The sequence below is a fragment of the Anabrus simplex genome, chromosome 9 (assembly GCF_040414725.1).
Source record: "Anabrus simplex isolate iqAnaSimp1 chromosome 9, ASM4041472v1, whole genome shotgun sequence".
Lineage (NCBI taxonomy): Eukaryota > Metazoa > Arthropoda > Insecta > Orthoptera > Tettigoniidae > Anabrus > Anabrus simplex.
Genome location: NC_090273.1, coordinates 144,171,450 through 144,189,738, shown reverse-complemented (window position 1 = coordinate 144,189,738; position 18,289 = coordinate 144,171,450). Strand labels below are relative to the sequence as shown.

At 37.0% G+C, this 18,289-nt stretch overlaps 1 protein-coding gene across 1 annotated transcript in view; it reads right to left on the bottom strand.

Moving 5' to 3' along the window:
• Positions 1-260: 260 nt before the first annotated feature.
• The window catches only part of LOC136880965 (carbohydrate sulfotransferase 11), a 58,889-nt gene continuing 40,860 nt past the window's right edge, over positions 261-18,289 (bottom strand). Inside the window, exons 5-6 of the mRNA XM_067153523.1 lie at positions 13,045-13,316; positions 261-603 (exon numbers count right to left, since the gene is read on the bottom strand). Coding sequence (XP_067009624.1) covers positions 270-603; positions 13,045-13,316 — 606 coding nt within the window. The 3' untranslated portion in view covers positions 261-269. The remainder of the gene's footprint in view (positions 604-13,044; positions 13,317-18,289) is intronic.

The window sequence follows — 18,289 nt, the reverse complement described above, 5'->3', positions numbered from 1 at the left end:
AACATAAGTTTGTATTTTACTACAATGTCAAATTCCTCATATTTTTTTTTTCTTTCAGAAACTTGGAAACCCTAGTTAAATCTCTCCAAAGTCACTCCTAAGTACTTGGAAAAAGTGCTATATTATAATGCCTGATTTCAGAAATTAGGAATAACATATAATTTTTATATTTGACACTTGCATGTTAAAATTGGCAGTCACTGGGTAAAAGGAAATATGGAAAGAAATGTTGGGATCCATTGGAAAGAAAAATATACTTTAATTACTTGTCATTTATTTGTGGCATATTCCAGATATTTATCAACTTTATAATTAAATAATTCAAAATCAAGTTTGTACTTATTATACAACCTATGTACTTGCTCAGTCGAGAGTTGAGAGAAATAACGTTTAGTAACGAGTGTATTATTCATAGTGCGATGTAACCAGCGGGGCTTGATCAAGTTCTGGAGGTTAGCAGAATGTATCACGTAAACCTGATCTTGTTGCAGAGTTTCCACTTTGGCTATGATGTCGTATTTCAGCAGACAAGGTGTGCAGTAGAGATAGTATGGAATCCAATGGTCATCTGCGTAATTTGACAGGTCTGTGTCCAGGAGGTATCTGAAACATTCCCACAGCGAGCAAGGTTTGAATTGCAAACAGCCACCTCAAGTGTTTACAAACAGTCTTTATAAACATGCTCTTTAGGCCTTAACAATCATACAATTTACACCAAACTCCAAGTTTTAAGGGAACCTATCATCTAGGAGGAGAATTTTGGGGATGCAAAATAGCACTCTGCCCCCCTAAGATCATTTTTGGGGGTGCAGAAAACACCTTGCCCCCACAAAGTCAGCGCCACTGCAATTTACAGTGTTTCTCCCTGAAGTTATAAAAACCAAAGGCAGGCGAAAATATTTCTCTTAGTGCACTGCCGCAGCATTGTGTCCTACAAAGGCAGCTTGCGGTGATGTCTCAATGGCAGACTATCTGTCAGCAGCTTCCTGTACCCCCCAAAGATGATCTTAGAGGGCAGAGTGCTATTTTGCCCCACCAGAAATTCTCCTATATGTTAAGTTCCCTTTAAACGTGGAGTTTGGTAGTTTTCGGAGGTTGTTAAGGCGTTAAATCTGGAGAAGGTGGTAGATGATTTTATATCAAGAAATGATATTAGGAAGCGGGCATTCCCTCAGAGAACTATTTCCCAATGGAGACTGCTCAGGCGGTACATCTGGTGGTAGAGCTTTTCACATTTCTGGATAGTAAATGAAGAAACATTTTCTGGCCTTGTGTCAGTAGGTAACCACATAGTGCAGTCCAATTTAGTTATAGACACATTTTCTTATCTCTGTTTAAATCAGTTTAATGATATCCCAAATTTTCTGAATCACTTTCTTGATTTGGTTTTCAGTTACTCCAGTTCCATTGAAGTAAAATCTAGTAATGAAAGTATTGTTCCCATTGATAGACACCACCCAGCATTAGAGATTTCTTTACCTATAAATGAGCTATACAATTCCTTACCTGCTGATAATTTTTATTTTGACTTTTTAAATGGTGTCTATAATGGACTAAATTATTACCTGTCACAGTTCATCTGGAAGGTGATGTTTCAGAATGTATCATTTGATAAAACAGTAGAAACCTTATATTTAGTACTACATTATGACATCGAATTTTACATCCCTATACAGAATTTTAAGACTCCCAAATTCCCAAAGTGGTATAATCATAAATTGAAGTTACTGATTATTGAAAAGAAGAAAGCACACGAGCGGTACAAAATATCAGGTCTCAATAGTGATTATCAGCACTTCTCGAAATTAAGAAATGAATGCAAGTCTGAATCCAAATCTTGCTATACAAACTGTCTCCAACTATGAACAAAGTATTACTTCCTATCCACAGAAATTCTGGCAATATCTAAGTTCTAAAAGGTCATGTAATAATATTCCTTCAACAGTGCATCTTAATGAAGTTACAGCAGATAATGGAGAGAACATTGTCAATCCTTTTGCTAAACACTTTTCATTTGTTTATTCTTCTTATCAGAATAGTAATAGTATGTCATATGATTATCCTTTCTCTGTCAATCTATCAGTTATAAACATTAGTAAGGTAGAAATTTACAACAAACTGATATCTCTGGAATTAAAGAAAACTGTAGGACCTGATAGTGTTTCAACTTACCTGCTCAAGTACTGCTCATTTATTTTATGTCAAGCACTCTTTTATCTGTTCAACTTATCATTAAACCAAGGTGTTTTCCCAGAGGAATGGAGGAAAGGATTTGTTAGTCCAGTTTTCAAAAATGGTGATAAAACTGACATAAAACAGTATAGACCAGTTACAATTTCTTCTCATATTTCCAAAATTTTTGACTCAATAATTCTTGACAAGATCACACCTCTCTTTAGAAACATCATCATGGATTCTTTTCAGGACGGTCAACCTGTAGCAATCTTCTTTTATTCTGTTTGTTCCTCTTGGTTGCAATAGAGAACCACTCTCAGGTGGACTGCATTTACACAGACTTCTGAAAAGCTTTTGACACTGTTGACCATGATATCTTGCTGCAAAAACTAACAGGTTATGGAATTAATGGGCCTCACCTCTCCTGGTTTGAATCGTATTTTAAAAATCACCTGCAGATTGTTAAAATAAGGAACCATTTTTATGCACCTATTATTGTTACCAGTGGAGTTCCTCAAGGGTCTCACCTTGTGCCCTTACATTTTACTCTCTATCATAAATGACATTAAAAATATACTTAAGAATTCTGAATTGCTTTTGTTTGCTGGCAATGGAAAAATATTTATGCATATGAATTGTCCACTTGATTGTTTAAAACTTCAAGATTTACATCATCTGGAAAAGTACAGTATTCGAAATGGGTTGAAACTAAATCATGAAAAAATGTAAAAATAATATTGTTTTTTTAAAACAAGAAGAAAATATCAATTCAGTACAAATTTTGTAATAAAAACATTCTAACTCCTGTTTCACAGTTATAACCTATCATTTAATGAACATTTGAAAATATTTGTAAGAAATCATTACAAAGACTGGGTTGCATTACTACATATTCCAGGGAATTTTCAAACTTAGCTATCTATCGATTGCTGTATGTATCTATGCTACGCCCTATATTAGAATACTGTACACCTGTATGGAACCCTTCTGATCAGACCTCTATCCATAGATTAGATTCAGTACAACATAAATGTCTTTGTTTATATTCATTTAGAGCAGGATTCTCATATGAAAATGTTGATTTTACAGCCCTACAACATTCTTTAAATCTGCATAGTCTGTCACAACGCCGTGAATTCCTGGATACACTTTTCATTTTTAAATTGCTTCACTCCTTGGTGAATTGCCCACAGCTCCTTAAAAAAAATTAACCTACACATACCAGACAGACGCATGAGGTTTAAGAATACACTGTCTACAAAGTGGCATAGAACTAACTATGCATTCAATGGGGCAATTGAATGAATGTCAAGATTTCTAAACAAAGTGATCCTTTCTCTGTCAATCTGTCAGTTATAAACATTAGTAAGGTAGAAATTTACAACAAACTGATATCTCTGGAATTAAAGAAAACTGTAAATTTAGAAATCACTTACATAGTCTCCAGTAATGACTATTACTTTCCTGTGCTTACTTGTAATATAACCTGTGTATTGTATCTGTACATCTTTTTCTTCTTATATTCCACTGACCTCTCTTTTTAGTGTGTTTTGTTTTGTTTATTTTTCTCTGTTGTGTGAAAAATGGTACTACCGTTAATAAAGTATTATTATGAAATGCACAATATACAGTAATAAGACATTTATTAAGAAAATGTATTTATGAAGCAAGTTCTACTTTTTGACTTGTGATTATTTTTATAGCATCATACATAAAACATTCCTTCATAATATTTATTTATAAATCAAGTTCTGTTTTTCTGTTTACTTGTGAATATTACTGAAAGCTCCATACATAAGACTTGTTCAAAATTGTATTTGGGAAATAAGCTCCATTATTGTTCTGTTTGTTTGTGAATATTGTTATGATATAGAATGTTTGCATTATTAGTTGTTCCTCTTTTCACGTGCCTGTGTCCATGTTAAACATGCCCCCCGCCCACCCATAATTACCCCAGGTCAGCGCGCAAGTTGTGTGGTTAGGGGTGCACAGCTATGAGCTTGCATTTGGAAGATAGTGGGTTCAAACCCCACTGTTGGCAGCCCTGAAGATGGTTTTCTGTGGTTTCTCATTTTTACACCAGGCCTTCATGTAGACCATCGCCACTTCCTTCCCACTCCTGGTCCTTTCCTATCTGATCATCACCATAATACCTATCTGTGTCAGTGCGACATAAAGTCAAATGTAAAAAACAAAACATTAAGGGAGACCTGGAAACAACCAGAAAACTATTTTGACCTGACCTTAGAAAATTAGAAACTTCAACTGGATAGGTACATTACAAAATGTATGTTCAGTCCTCAGCCCTGAGGCTGGTTTGATCCTCAACAGCTCTGCCATCAGCTGTCATAGATGGCCTACGCAGCACTGAAGAGGCGTGCTAAGGAAATGAAGAGTGAGGTAGTTTCCCGTTCCTTTCCTCACTGAGCCAGAAGTTGCTAATTTGTCTGCCAAGCCCACTGAAATGTATGCACCAACTGACCCTATGAGCAACATTTTCACACCATTCATAGCAGGGACTGGCTGTATAAGGAATGGTATTACTAGCATCGCTCATACCTCAGTCACTTTCATATTGTCAAAGCCAAGGGTAAGACTGAGACAGATCAATGAAAGTAACAAAATTGTTCCAGCCCATACCAGAAGACATAGTGCACGGAAAACACTTGGTCCTGCCAGCAAAGGCATACATTATCTGCTTCATATTTCAAATTTGACTTGGCTGCGCTAACAAAATCTGGACTTCATTTAAAAAAGTTACTAACCTCTTTACAAGAATAATGGAAATTTACGACTTGTAAGATATGGAGCCTTCTTTTTCTTCAAGTGAAAAGCCAAGGGTAAGACTGAGACAGATCAATGAAAGTAACAAAATTGTTCCAGCCCATACCAGAAGACATAGTGCACGGAAAACACTTGGTCCTGCCAGCAAAGGCATACATTGTCTGCTTCATATTTCAAATTTGACTTGGCTGCGCTAACAAAATCTGGACTTCGTTTTAAAAAGTTACTAACCTCTTTACAAGAATAATGGAAATTTACAACTTGTAAGATATGGAGCCTTCTTTTTCTTCGAGTGAAAATTCTGCTGTTTATCACTTTTGCATGTTTCCTTACTCATGATGATTTTTAGATTAATTACCTGTGTTAACGGAAGCTCACTAACACAACAATCGCACATCGAAAGTTAATCAGAATATATTGAAAGTGTGAAATTTGCTACCAATTATTGATAAAATTTACAGTTTTATTCTTACGTTACATTACACGTTATAAACTTCATATTAGAGCCCGTATTGTCAAAGTATCAACTTGTGAAAATTTGGATTATATAATTCCAGCTTTACAATACTGCAAGTGTCTTTATTAAAAAGACTACATTAAATAACATTCATGATACATGTTTCGTCCTCTTATGGGACATCTTCAGTCACAAATACAAAACATTAAAAATAAGGTGAGGACACGTTGAATTGAGTAGATAAAATGTCTTAGTATCATGTGACGCGGCGTGGTGGCGTCTTGTCAATCAATATTAAAATGGTGCGGCGTGAACATGATGTGAAACATGAAGTCCAATAAAATCATAAGTTAAAAATGTTGTTCAAAACGTCAAATTGTCAATTATAAAACACAGTAAGTGGCTGTGCGAATAAAATTATGTGCCTATTGTACAAAAACAGTGTTGAGGTGATGCCACATTACAACAGCTTTCTTGATTAGGAGGTGGAGTTATACTGGTGATACAAGTTGAAACTGATAGTGTGTTGACAATAGGGGCCTAAAAAAAAAAAGATATATGAATGAACTAAAGAAATAAAATTCAATTGAAATGTAAACTAAGTGCCCATCCGGTCACTCACCTCCTTGCCCGTCCTACATCGACCACTCCACCTCAAGTGCTAAAGCTAACTGAGTGACGTCCATGAAGGTCATTGAGGACTGACCGTGAGGGGAGTTTGATGTAAGGGGAGAGGTGTGAGGTAAAGCATTACTCACGCGCCTTCGTGAAAAGAATTTCTTGATTAACTCCTCGACAAGTATATTAATGTCCTCCGATATCTCATTAAGATTATAAATCGGGTTGCATTTTTGATCAATATTTATAAAAATGTTTTCTAAAATATTCAATAAATTACCTTTCTTACATAAATGGAGAATTTGAAGGTCTTGTTGTATGCCCGTGAATGAATGATTAGTATCGTCCATATGAGAACCGAATGTTGAGAATCTGCCGTACTTTGACGCATTAACATGTTCACCATACCTTATATTAAAATTGCGGCCTGTTTGTCCGATATAACTGGCGGAACACTGCTGGCACTTTAATTTGTAAACACCTGATTTCTGAAATTTGCTACTGCCGCTGTTGATAGTGTGTTGATTGAAGAAAAGATGAGCGTTGTTATTGGTTGTTTTAAAAGAAACTTTCATATTAAGTTTCTTGAAAACATTCGTGATATCGTATATTTTATTGTGACTATAGGTAAAAAGGGCGTAACTATCTTCTTTCTTTTTGGTATCCTTAGTTAATGTGGAAAATGATTTTTTCTCAATTTTGCTAATAATTTTATCCACAAATTGCCTGTTGAACCCGTTTCTTTTTGCTATAAAATAAATAGTATCCAACTCACTTTTACAATCTGCTTCTGACATGGGTATATTATAAGCTCTATAAATCATACTGTAAAAGGAAGCCCTCTTATGTGCTGCAGGGTGTACGGAATTTTGTCTAATTACGTTTGCCGTTTGAGTGGGTTTCCTGAATATTTTAAACCTAAGATTATTAGAGTCATTAATAATTGTTATGTCAAGAAAATTTAATGCTTTATTATTTTCACTTTCGAAAGAAAATTTAATCTGCGAGTCCATATTGTTTAATTGTTCTAATACCTCCTGTCCATTAGTAATGCTATGGTCTATTACAGCAAACGTATCATCCACGTATCTCAACCAGCTTATTATACCTTTAATGTTGTTAATTTTGCTCTTTTCAAGAAAATCCATATAAATTTCCGCCATAATTCCCGAAGCTGGGGCTCCCATAGGAAGACCTTGCTGTTTATATATTTGGCCATTGAAAGTAAAGTAATTATTAGCGACGACGAACTCCAAAATATTAATGAAATCGGCTATCTCTTGCCTACTCAAATTGCTATATTTAAGTAGATTATTCTTTACAAGAGTTATTGTTTTTGATACTGGAATATTCGAGAACATATTTTTGACGTCAAATGAATACATCTTATAGTTTGATTGCATGTTTAAATCTTTAATACGATCGCAAAATTCTTTGGAATTCTTAATAGACCTATTACCCTCAAATTTATAATGTTTTTTTAGAAAATTGTGTATAAATCTAGACGTCTTATATATAGGGCTATTTCTGAAATTAATGATGGGTCTTATATGTATATTATCTTTATGCACCTTTGGTAGTGCCCTAGCCGTCGGAATACTCAGGTTCATATTAATAAGTTTTTGAGACTCCCTTTCATTAAGGATGAAAGAAGATTGTTTAAGAAGTTTCTTTAAGTTTCTCTGGATGATATTCGTCGGATCTTTTTTCATAATTTTGAATGAATTCTCTACGAAAAAGGTTTCGGTTTTCTGTATGTATGATTCTTTATTCATAATGACCATTGCATTCCCCTTGTCTGCCTTAGTCACAATCAAACCATTCTCCTTAATTTTCTGTTTCAATGAAGCTATTGTTTGGTTATGACGTTTAGAAAATCTATCTTTATTATTATTTATTAAATTCGAAAGTTTTTTCTTTATATTAAATCTCGTCTCTGTTTGGTTCTCTATCGGTAACTTTTGTATTGCACTTTCGTCACTCAGTTAGCTTTAGCACTTGAGGTGGAGTGGTCGATGTAGGACGGGCAAGGAGGTGAGTGACCGGATGGGCACTTAGTTTACATTTCAATTGAATTTTATTTCTTTAGTTCATTCATATATCTTTTTCTTTTTAGGCCCCTATTGTCAACACACTATCAGTTTCAACTTGTATCACCAGTATAACTCCACCTCCTAATCAAGAAAGCTGTTGTAATGTGGCATCACCTCAACACTGTTTTTTGTACAATAGGCACATAATTTTATTCGCACAGCCACTTACTGTGTTTTATAATTGACAATTCGACGTTTTGAACAACATTTTTAACTTATGATTTTATTGGACTTCATGTTTCACATCATGTTCACACCGCACCATTTTAATATTGATTGACAAGACGCCACCACGCCGCGTCACATGATACTAAGACTTTTTATCTACTCAATTCAACGTGTCCTCGCCTTATTTTTAATGTTTTGTATCATGAATGTTATTTAATGTAGTCTTTTTAATAAAGACACTTGCAGTATTGTAAATGTGGAATTATATAATCCAAATTTTCACAAGTTCTTACGTTACAGTTCAGGTATTTTTTGCATGATTTAAAAAATGTAGAAAAAGTTTTTGGAGAATTGTTTTTTAATACATGGGACTTGAAAAAATAAGGCTGATACATGGGAAAACTCAGGAAATATGGGAGATCTGACTACCATAGAAATGTGGGATAAGAAAAATCTGGATAAATACAGGAAAAATGGAAGAAGCAAACAGATAGATGAATATTAGGAGCACAGGATGAAGACAAAAGAAGATGAACCGGATTTAAATCTACACTCTGTAATTACGTATGGAGTTCCTAACTCAAACTGGCAAATGTTCATATGGAAGAGAAATGGCCGTTTCAATTATAAATGATATTATCCTGCAACGCCATGTTATGGACGTGTTAAACAGCAAAATAAAGAATATGTTGGGAGGAGGATGTTGGAGGTGAAGCCACCAGAGAACAACCAAAAAGATGACAGTGTAATGGAATATTTGACAAAGAGGCTTCAGAGAGGAGAGGGATCTGCACCATAGACCCTGCATAAATGGGAATAATAAGCTGATGATAAGATAAGAATGTACAGGAAGAATTTCTGGAGAGACTGAAACAACAAATTCCAGTTACTGAAGTAGGAAATGCTGAAGATGAAAGGTCCAACTTCAAAAGGGCGTTTGTAAGTGGGGCAGAGTGTGCCTGTGGAGGAACATTGATGAGGGTGAATGAAAAGGAGACACCATGATGGAATGAGAAAGTGAGAGAAGCAGTGAAAGAAGAGAAGAAAGCATGGCAAGAATGGAACAGAGATAAAAAAGAAGAAAGGAAAAGGAAGTATCTTGATAATAAAAGGAAGTGTAAGAAATTGGTAAGAGAAGAAAAGTTGGGAAGAATTTACACAAAAGATGGAAACAGATGGAGCAGGCAGTAACAGAATGCTGTATGGAATTATCCGAAGTAGTAGGAAGGAAAGAGTTTATACAAAGCTGATTAAAGAAGAAGGTGGAGAGTTGATGACAGGTGCAGAACAAATAAAGAGAAGATGGAAGGAGTATTTTGATAAACTGCTGAATGTGAGAAATTGTGCAGAGGAGAAAATGACTCAACAGTAGAAGATGATATAACAATGTTAGAGATGGAATTAGCAGTTCATAAAATAAAAATGGGGAAGACACCAGGGCATTGTAATGATAAATGCTGCTAGACCTGTCGGACTACAATTGATGTTTTTTTGCTACTTGCTTTACGTCGCACCGACACAGACAGGTCTTATGGCGACGATGGGACGGGGAAGGGCTAGGAGTGGGAAGGAAGCGGCCGTGGCCTTAATTAAGGTACAGCCCCAGCATTTGCCTGGTGTGAAAATGGGAAACCACGGAAAACCATTACAATTGATGTATCAGATCGTTAAAGTGCATATGGAAACAGAAACGTGTACCAGAAGACTAAGGAAAGAGAATAATAATACCAGAGGGGGCACAAAAAACTGTGTGATAACTATAGGAGAATCACACTCTTATCACAGGTGGAAAAAAATACTGGAAAGGATATTAGAGAGGAGAACGAGAAGAAAAGTATGGCTTTAGAAGTGGAATATCTATGGTGGATCCAATCTTCATCATGAGGCAATTAATGGAAAAGAATTGGGAATATGGAAGGTATCTGGTCATGACATTCATAGATCTAACAAAGGCATATGATAGTGTTCCCAGGGAGAAGATTTGGGAAACCAGGGTCAAAAAGAGACTGGGTACACAAACTGTACAAATGGTGTAAGCAGTGTACAACTAATGCGTCAGCAGCGTACAGAGTCCAATTGGAAAGACGGATTGGTTTAGAAATGAAAGTGGACCAAGACAGGGGAGTGTGCTGTCAGCTCTTTTGTTTCTAATGGTTATGGATCGAATTGTAACAGAGGCAAAGGAAGCATATGGGAATAGGGAGATGAAGTGTAGATGATATTGTGGTCTGGGGAACAAACAGCAAAGAAGTACAAGAATAACTTGATGCATTGAACAGGAAAACTGAAAAGTATGGTATAAGGGAAAGGCATTGTAAAATTTGATGGTCAAAGCCTTGAAATTGTTGAGAGTTTCAAATACCTAGGGAGTGAATTAATGAATAATACAAGGCCGGACATGGAAATTAGCAAGAGGGTACAACAGGGCGATGGCCTTGTCTGGAATAAGGAAGTGTAAAGAGATAATGTACTAAATGTATTGTGCACTCATATTGACTTGTGTTGTGTAGCTGAGACCTGGGCAATGACAAGTAGAGAGCAGAGTAGAATTCAAGCCAGTCCGTCCCTGCGGTGTAGGGGGCAACGCGTCCGCCTGTCACCCGGCCGGGTCAGAGGGTTTTAATAGTAAATGATTAATATCCCTGGCCTGGGGGGTGGGTGTTTATGTCATCCTTAATGTTCCTTTCCTTACATTCAACACTCTACACTTCCCCAATTAAAATTACACGCAGGTACATATCATATGGTGCAACTAGTGGCGAAAGATCTACAGAGGTCAATGCCATGAACAAATAGCATTTAAAAAAAAAGAAGAATTCAAGCGAGGGAAATGAAATACCTAAGAAGTATGATAGGAAAGACAAGGAACGCCAGAGTGAGAAACGAAGATGTGAGAAAGGAGATCGGAATGGGAAACCTAAATTAGAGAATTGATAGGAGAAAACCAAGATGGTTTGGACATGTAAAGGATTTGGAGGTGTAAAAGAATACCAAAACAGATGATCGGGATGAACTTCAGAGGAAAGAGAGCGAGAGGGAGACATAGAACAAGGTGGATCGATTCCATAAAGAGGAGTGCAAGAAGAAGAAACCTGGACTGGGACAGAAATGATGGATGAGGAATGGAGGAAGGTGGAGAAGTGCAATAAATGCCCCGAGCTGGCAGGAGCTGGATAAGTGGAAAGGATGATCCTTTCAAGTCCATAACAAAAGTCTGAAAAAATTAATGAAGGTCTGATAAGGTCAAGAAACTCCTTCCTCCATGCAGAGATATAATACTTGAATTTATCTACATTTATAAAACTGAACAAATTATGAAAATGGTGTGTAAATTTTAGTGGGGGTGCTTTTCTATGTTTTTATATACACAGGGTGATTTATATAAATCTGTACCATTTTTATAGCTTCTGATTCATTAAGAGTGAACATCTGTTATCAGTTCTGCATTACAGAGTAACCAAGAGAATAATTATGTGTGAGTAAATGCTAGAAAAGTCTTTCACTTGCACCCAGCCAACTGTACATCATATTGTGTGATGTTCTCTAGGAGTTCAGGAAGATTCTCAAATCTATTCCTGTATACTCTGTCCTTACGGTAGCCCCAGAGGCTAGGCCAGGTGAACTGGGAGAGACTGATTTTAACTGTAATTTAATTGCAAATATTGAAGTATTCAGGATCTTTATTGTTTTTATGCAGAAGAGCAAATTGCTGAGTACCAAGAAGCTCAGTCTCAGAGAAGAAGTCTGCATGCATTTGTCTGGACAGTTCTTCCGTATGCCTCAGAAAACTCGACGATGAGCAAGACTGATGTCAAACACCTTGAGGCTTTTGAAATGTGGTGTTTCCAGCAAATTATGAAAATTACATCGAGGAATGCTGAAGGTGAAATGGATAGATTGAGTCACTATTGAAGAGATACTAAATCAAATTGGTGAGAGGAGATCTATTTGGCTAAATTTGGCAAGAAAAGAGATAGAACGATAGGACACCCAGAGTTCGTTCAGTTGATTTTTGAGGAAAGTAAGAATGGTAGGGGTAAACCAAGGTATGAATATGAGAAGAAGACTAGAGCAGATGTAGGATGTAGTAGTTACATAGAAATGAAAAGGTTAGCACAGGATAGGATGGCATGGAAAGCGCATCAGACCAGTCTATGGACTGATGGCTCAAACAACAACAACCTGGAGAGATAAGATGGCAAAGAGTGAAATTATTTACATCATTCCCATATAATAACAACTGTTGCTAAGAGTTTTATTGATGGCAAATGGCCTTGCGGAAGACGAAGGACATTGGTACAAGAGCAGCTAAGTAGCAACAAAGAGACATTAAATCAGTTTTTGACAACAGACCAGTCTTTGGACTGAATACTTAATGATGATGAGACCTTTTCAAACGTGACACTAACAGCGCTTCACCCCAGTGTGGTCATCTATTGCCTCATCTGGTGACTAGTGTGCCACATGAGCTCCCTACTACACTGGAGCGAAATGCTGGTAATTTCAAGTCTATAAAGAGCTTCAATACTTTACATTTTTGAAATCTCTTTCCCTCATAACTTCTAAACTATGTGGTATATCTTAATGATTCTTTTCCTGCTATGACCAGGTTGCAACATATAACAGTCCCCTTACGAATAAGGAGTGCAGAGTCATCAGTGCAGAATTACAAGAATTATACATTGAAAAATGATTGAAAATTATTATTAAAAAGTATTGAAAAATTATGTCAAAATTGCAAAACCTTACCTCACAAACTCATTGAATGTAGGTTCCACTCCTGCTGGTCTGGGCTGATTTGGATTCCACAAGTACTGGTCTGGTCTCAGTAAAGTTTCTGTTTTAGTATCATTGCCACCAGGTCTATACTTTGCCACTATACGCCGCCCATATTTGCGGTAGTAATGTACTGTTCCATGCTCTTGTCCTGCCTGCATGTTTTCCAGTTTATCCCGATAAGCAGAAAGTAGTCGCTCAAAAGGGTGTCGGACTACCAGCAACTTGAGTGTGTTCTGGAAAGCCTGTAATATAGAATGGTTTCCTTACAATTTACAAGGAAGACATCAAATAATTACAACACAGTACTTCTTACGTAGACAGATTTTCTAACTTTATGTTCTCCTAGCTTCAACTTATCAGCCATGTAGGTGGTCAGTCTGTTATGGAGTAGACTATACAGCCAGTGACTCAACACCGAGTGTTGGGTGGCAGTAAATAACTCAACTCCCTAAAGAGCCAATGGCTTTGGGCAAATGAGCTCCATTTGTAAATTATGAACAGTACATTATTTTTTCTGCAAGTGATAAGATTCAAGTATCTTGGCTGGACGATCACTGATGATGGCCTACTTGTCAAAGAGATCAATGTAAGGATATCTGCAGCCTGGATGAAATGGAGAATAACAACCGGTGTCACTTGCGACCAGAGGATGAAAGAGTCTCGTATCAAAAATCTATTGTATTGTCATCCGACCTGTTGCACTGTATGGTTGCGAATGTTGGCCAACTACGACTAAGACAAAGCATCAACTGGGTGTCATGGAGACTAAGATGCTGAGGTGGGCAGCTGGTGTCACTAAACTGGATTGCATCTCCAATGAATCCATCAGGGAGAAATTTGGCATTGCAATAATAAAAGGAAAAATGAGAGTTGTCTACGATAGTTTGGACATGTATTGAGGGCAGAAGCCAACACTGTCGTGAATCATAATCTATTAGCTTCACGTCCTGTATTGATAATTCCAATGATCACAAGTATAAAGGTTGGACTTTCCACCTAATCAATACTATTATTTACTATATGGTACTTAAAACATTTTACATTACAGTATTGGTTTTGACCCTATGAATGGGTCATCTTAAAAAATCAGAATGAGTCTGACATTGAACAGTTATACATAATAAATGACAATGATGATGTAATTAAAAGTTTCTTTTGTTCCTTAAAATTTGTTTCTTGTAAAAATATTGACAGTTAATTCATTAAAACTATTGTTCCAGTTCATATGAACTTCTATAATGTTAGAGTTTACAAATGTAGCTTAAATTAATTTTAATGCCAGCCAGACCATTGACTGGAAATGAACTGCCATCAGGTCACGTTGCACATCATGAAATCTAGAAGGAAAGCAAACAATTACTAAGATGAATATTAAAACGAGGGAAGCAAGATGTAGGGAAAGAAAAACCATGTAGATAAAAATGCAGAAAAACACACATAAAACTCACTTTCAACAGCTCTGTATTTGCATCATTCTGACTTCATCATACTACATCAAGCGACTCTTTCACCTAACTATGTTTCAGCATGCACCTATTTTAATTTAAAAGTATATCATATGAATGGAGCCTCCGTGGCATAGGTGGCTGTGCGCTGGCTTCTCACCGCTGGGTTCTGTAGTTCAAATCCCGGTCACTCCATGTGAGATTTGTGCTGGACAAAGCGGAGGCAGGACAGGTTTCTCTGGGTACTCCTGTTCTCCCTGTCATATTTCATTCCAGCAACACACTCCAATATCATTTAATTTCATCTGTCATTTAATCATTGCCCCCAGAGGAGTGCGACAGCCTTTGTCAGTCGGCACAACTCTTATCCTCGCCGTTAGATGGGAGCTTCGTTCATTCCATTCCTGACCCGGTCAAATGACTGGAAACAGGCTGTGGATTTTCATTTTCATTTCATCTTATGAATGTACATTTTACAAGTTAAAGTTATTTTAGACAGCTGAAGACGGCCTAATGCGACTGAAACATGTACTGTTTTTCTAATGACGTGATGTTTTTACAACTTTACAACTTTACAACTTATATTGTATTGACTAGGTAGAACCAGTATTGTAGTTGGTATAGTTAGTATAGGAGGAAAGATAATGAAGATAAAGTTGGAATTCAAGAGGATTAATTGCAGCAATTATTATTTGTTTATACAAAGAGGAGTTAGGAATTGGATTAATTTACCACAGGAGAAGTTTGATAAACTTCCAAGTTCTTTGAAATCATTTAAGAAAAGACAAGGAAACAATTGATAGGGAATCTGCCACCTGAGCGACTGCCCTCAGTAGTGATTGATATTTTGATAAGGACAAACTTTTTAAAAATGTTATAACTTTGGAAATATTTGTTCTAGTTAGAGAAAATCAAATGCATTTTTATCTAGAGCCATAGTACACACCTACTAACTTAGGACTATCAGTTGGGTGTTTCCTTACAACCTTAATTATTTGAACCATATCACACATAACAACTTGGCCGTTTTTAACGGCCAGATGCCCCTCCACGCCAACTTTACGTGAAGGGATGTGTTCACAATTGAGTGTTTCTGTGGTGGTTCATAGTGTAATGTGTTGTGTGTGTATTGAGCCCTTATTGAAATGCTCATTTAATTAATCAGTCATTTATTCAAATGTACAGAGAATATTTCATTTTTATAAGTACTAATAACTGGCAGGAAGCATCTACATTCAGCAGCACATGTCGCAATTTCTGCAGGGAGCTTGGAGCTCAGGTTTGTTTGCTCACCAGCTAAGTTTGGAAGGTGGAATTTCGACATGATGCACACAAAGTCGAACAAGGGAACAATAGAACTCCAACGGACAACATTTCGAATGCCCGGGCGAGAGGCTAGGGTCGCTTGTGAGAGATGTTTGAAGTAAGCGTCAGGTACGCGATGTGTTGAGCCAATGAAACGATAGAGCCACCGTCGATATGGCTAGGCATTGGTCTAGGGAAGAGATGACCTCAATCGAGGTATGACGGCGTCTTCGAGGACGAGTTAATAGAAACAATTACCGCGGCAGTTAGTTACCCTATTATTCGGCGAGATTCTGTGCAGGTAACATCGTAAGAAGTTTTTCTTCTTGCTAGTTGCTTTACGTCGCACCGACACAGATAGGTCTTATGGCGACGATAGGACAGGGAAGGCTGGGAGTGGGAAGGAAGCGGCCGTGGCCTTAATTAAGGTACAGCCCCGGCATTTGCCTGGTGTGAAAATGGGAAACCACGGAAAACCATCTTCAGGGCTGCCGACAGTGGGGTTCGAACCTATCCGAATACTGGATACTGGTAAGAAGTTTTTGTTTATGTGAGTGATCGTGTGAGAAATTGAAAACTTTTGATGGAAGACGCTCAGTCTGCATTTAATCTATTCAAGTTTTCTAATACTGGGAGAATGGCATTTAACTTACGATTACCAAAGGGAGAGAACAGTTCCATTTAATCATTTCAAAATGTATAGTAGCCTGCCTGGGTAAATAGTTTTCCGAGGGCATAAACTTTACAATTTCCAGTCCAGCCTTTTATAAATGGGAAATATTTGACCTAGTTACGGGAGTAGATAAGAGAAGCGGTTCCGCTACTGAATGGGAACTGGTTTCACGATCAGTGGTATTTACTCCCGGCTGTAGTATTCTAGTAACTGGCAGGTTGATCTTGACCTAGTTTCTACATCGTGAATGAGGGGATGTTTTAGATGACATCCGGAAGCAGAAGCAGCAACGAAATATACAACATCACCTTTCTACCCCTCGATGGAGACAAAAGGACTGATCCAAGTCTTTTCTGAAGGCAGCATCATCATCGGTACGGCTGGCTAAAAACAAGATGGGGTCAGCTGTCTCCTGAAGACGGGCGGCCATAAGTCAACAAAACAGATGAGTACAGAGTTTTAATGTAATTATGTGAGTTTGAACGTGTTTAATGTTGCAAAAGGAGATAGGTTAGTTTGATATTTAATTTCAGTAGATGTAGCTTTGTTTGGAAGGACTACGTCCTATTTAAAGTAAATGATAGGAAGCTTGTTAATGTAAATATAATTGTAACATAAATGTGGACCGTTTGCATGAGGTCGCAGCTTGATTTCTTACATTTTATTCTGATTTATTTAGTTGAGTGGTTAGCGTCATTTCTTTTACGAGTCAGTTTCTTATTTTAGCCTCATATATATTTTGATTTGTTTTGCTTTGATATTTGAGACGCAGTGTACGTCTCGGGGCTTAATTGTAAATGTAAATAAGGATTCAAATTAAAGTCACGAAGGACTAGATTAAAGTATTATTAATGGGAGCTCAAAGTGTACGGAAACATGCCGTCATGTTTTCTGGGATTTATTGCACGATGTGTGAATGAGAGTGTGTAAGATGGTGGAGTGTGGATCTACGAAGTTGTTAGCGTCATCTTCACAACTAGTTTGTATATCTAGGTGGTAAATTAGTAACTGGTTCACGAGTTCCACGAACGCTGTTTCGTACTTCAAGTTCCGAATATTAGAATAAAATTTCTGTAAAATTTATTATTATTATTAATTTATTATTATTATTATCAATACGAGTCTCTTGCGATGTAGGATTGAGATATTTCAGTAACTTTCCGAGGTTCAGACATGATCGATTGTCAATGTAGCAAATTCTTAGTTTCCGTTTAACATATTTATTACAGAGTTGGCCACTTTATTATTCATGTTTACTTTGAGCGTGAGTGCTTTGATTTGTGACCAGCGCGGTCGTGTTTCTTTTCATGTGAGCGAATGTTAGACGACATCCTTCATATCTCTTCAGTTTTTATGCAACTTTAGGACATGAGATGTTATTTGTGTGATTTTGAGTAAGAAGACGCGTTCCTCATCTGAAAGGCCTGTATTTTCTTGATTATGTGACTTGCCTCGGGTAGACTGTTGAGCAGCATGTGTAAAGGGTTGGACCCTGTGGTTTTGGTATTGCTGCTTTATTTTGGGAGACGTGGATCTCCACTTTGAGTCATTCTGCCGTGTGTTGGCGAGGGTGATATGTTGTCTACCGAGGAGAGTTTCATTTGAGCGGCCTATACTTCGTGATTTTATTGTTTCTGTCCATGTCTCTACGGTTGTTTCAGATGATGAGAGTTTTATATCACGACGTTTTGTTTGGATTTTCTTTTAATGATATAACCGCGCTGAGGAATATTTGTGTCACGTAATTTCATTTCAGGAATCCACGTTGATTTGTGCGTGATATTGTAAAGTC